This window comes from Portunus trituberculatus, chromosome 47 (assembly GCF_017591435.1).
Source record: "Portunus trituberculatus isolate SZX2019 chromosome 47, ASM1759143v1, whole genome shotgun sequence".
NCBI classification, from domain to species: Eukaryota; Metazoa; Arthropoda; class Malacostraca; order Decapoda; family Portunidae; genus Portunus; species Portunus trituberculatus.
The window spans coordinates 35,240,256-35,242,755 of NC_059301.1; the positions used below are offsets into that span (position 1 = coordinate 35,240,256).

The window sequence follows — 2,500 nt, forward strand, 5'->3', positions numbered from 1 at the left end:
CACGACAAGACTCTTCACCGTCTTGTGGATCTTCTTCAAGGTGTTGCTAAGAGATCTAAACGCTCCGGGTGTCGATATTTTTACACGAATTGTTTTAAGATTTGTAAATCCAACCATGAAGTCTTCCTCTTCTGCCTGCTTCCCAAGGCCACCCACAAAGGTGGTCAGGTTGGCCCAAGGGTGCAATGCTGTCAGAAATGCACCAGAGGTAGTATCGTAACTAAATGATTCATGGCGCCAAAGATAGAGTTCAACTTTGATTAGTTTTCTTTGTCGTTTCCTGATGTGTTGACCAACGCCCTCTAGAGCGTGTAGGAACCCCGACACTTCATGTGGCTCCACCAGGCTGGATATGTCAATGGTAATGCCTCTTATCTTGACTGGCGTGAAGGTCAGTAGTTTCAGTGCTGAAACTACGTTGTTCTGGTTAAGTTCCCATACTTTGTGTGGAAGTTTCTCCTCTGCAAGAATGGAACCAACTTGTGGATGATTTTGACTCTCAGAAAAAACGTTCCACCAAAAATTGAAATTCACTGAATCGACATGAACTTTTTTCATAATATTAAATATGTCACTCACTGCTGCCACAGTTAGGATGTTCATTGCAGCCAGGTGACCAGTTACAAATGTTAGGAGCTCCTCAAGCTTAGGACAAGAGTTTGTCTGTACACTGATGTCTGACACTGTCATTCTGTTTTTGTGTATGCAGTCTGCCAGGTAAGTGGCCGCCAAATATCTGGCATGGATCGGATGCTGGAAAGCCACCCGCAGTTTCCACACGTCGGGATTGTCGTCTAAGTGACACAAGTGAAATCCAGAGAGAAGCTCTACTACTTTTATCCCTTTTCCTTTGCACTCTGCCTCCAGCTTTTCACAAACCTCATCTGAAGCTACTGCACTTCCATCCCGCAGCATGGTCCACGCTTGTTCACCCAGAAACAGCATTAGTTTATCGAGAATGGCTGGCAAATCACAAGCACCAATAAAGTCTCTGCTCAAACGTTCCGCCAACTTAACTTGGAGAAGACCGTATATTTCTTGATAGAGGCCTGTAGTTGCCGTAAGTGTATCCAGGCCATGGGTCCACAGAAACACTACAAGGGCACATGTGAGCGGCAAATTAAGGTACTGTTGCAAAACTTCACTTTGTCCACGGCTGTACTTTAGAAACTCACTACAGTATTGCTTACAAATTGCTTCGTCTATTTTCAAGGAACCAAATAATTTTACACAAAATTCTTCACGTCTCTTGTCATCGAAACCACGCAACTGGACAGAAACGAGTTCTCTATTGTACCGTCGTGCGAGGCATACCACATCCCTATGCAACTCTGGCCGAGTGGTTACTATGATTCTCTTGTCACTAAACTTGGCAAAAATTTCATCCACAAGGTCGGAGGACACCCGACTGGTCTCGTCATAGCCATCGATGAGAAACATGACATTAAGCTCTTTCAGGATTGATATGATGTGATCAGCATCCAGACCAGCACAAGTTACTGGCATCAGCTGATCTAACAGGAACTCCTTCAGGCGGCTTGACCGTACTCGTGGGACATCTATGAACAAGACTAGAGCTGTCGTGCGAAGAGAGGCCTCTGTCATTCCTTTGAGCCACTGATAGATCAGGTATCGGCACAGTGCAGTCTTGCCGCTGCCTGCCAGTCCGTGAAGGAGCAAAACGGTAGGTATTCCCTGTTTCTTTTTCTTCACGTCTGTCTGCGCTAACAAGTTCTTTAGAAGAACAATTTCCTCGCCAGTTCTCATATCCGGCTCAGTAAAGATCTTTGCAATATGAAAATAAGAAAAATCAGATCTCTCAAGTCCATAATGAGTCATCTTTTCTTCCCATTCGAATGGATTAAGATTCCATAGGGTCTTGTAGTACACCTCTAATTCTTGGAAACCCTTTACCGACATCCTAAGAATCCTGTACTTCTCAATTTCATCCTCGTTCATTATACACGCCTCCCTGGTACCGTCTTCATTACCTACTATATTATCAATTACTTGTTCCATTACATGTAGTTTATCGTAAAATTCTTCATGAAAAGTCTGACTGATGCCTTTATACACAGCATCCAGAGCCAGGCGGTAGGAGCGGAGCAGCGGACCTGCGTCCACCCAACCATTGGCGTGGCCCAGCACCACCTCCGTCACTAGTTCGCACAGCTTCCTGATGGCCGCTCGGCATTTCTCACTCAGTGTTCCATACAAATCCACGCACACTTTTGTTAGCAGTTCGTAACCAAAACATATATCGAAATCACTTTCCATGATATTACAATGTACGAGAGGATGGTGCACTGTTCCTAAAGTTGGCTGAACATTGTTTCGCTTGCACAGCTCAGCCACCGTCATTGTTCCCGAGGAGGTTGCCATTCGCTCATCAGAATAGAGTTCTCTGACCACTTCACGAATGGCTCTCTCAGATCCCACTTTGACATACATGTGAACGGTGGCAGTATCATGATGGAGAGGAAAGAACGATGGTTTCGGC

General features: G+C 45.1%; 1 protein-coding gene across 1 annotated transcript in view; it reads right to left on the minus strand.

The window, feature by feature from the left end:
- The window catches only part of LOC123498058, a 7,303-nt gene that overhangs the window by 3,418 nt on the left and 1,385 nt on the right, over positions 1–2,500 (minus strand). Inside the window, exon 2 of the mRNA XM_045245147.1 lies at positions 1–2,500. This exon is cut by the window's left edge and continues 140 nt beyond it; it is cut by the window's right edge and continues 160 nt beyond it. Coding sequence (XP_045101082.1) covers positions 1–2,500 — 2,500 coding nt within the window.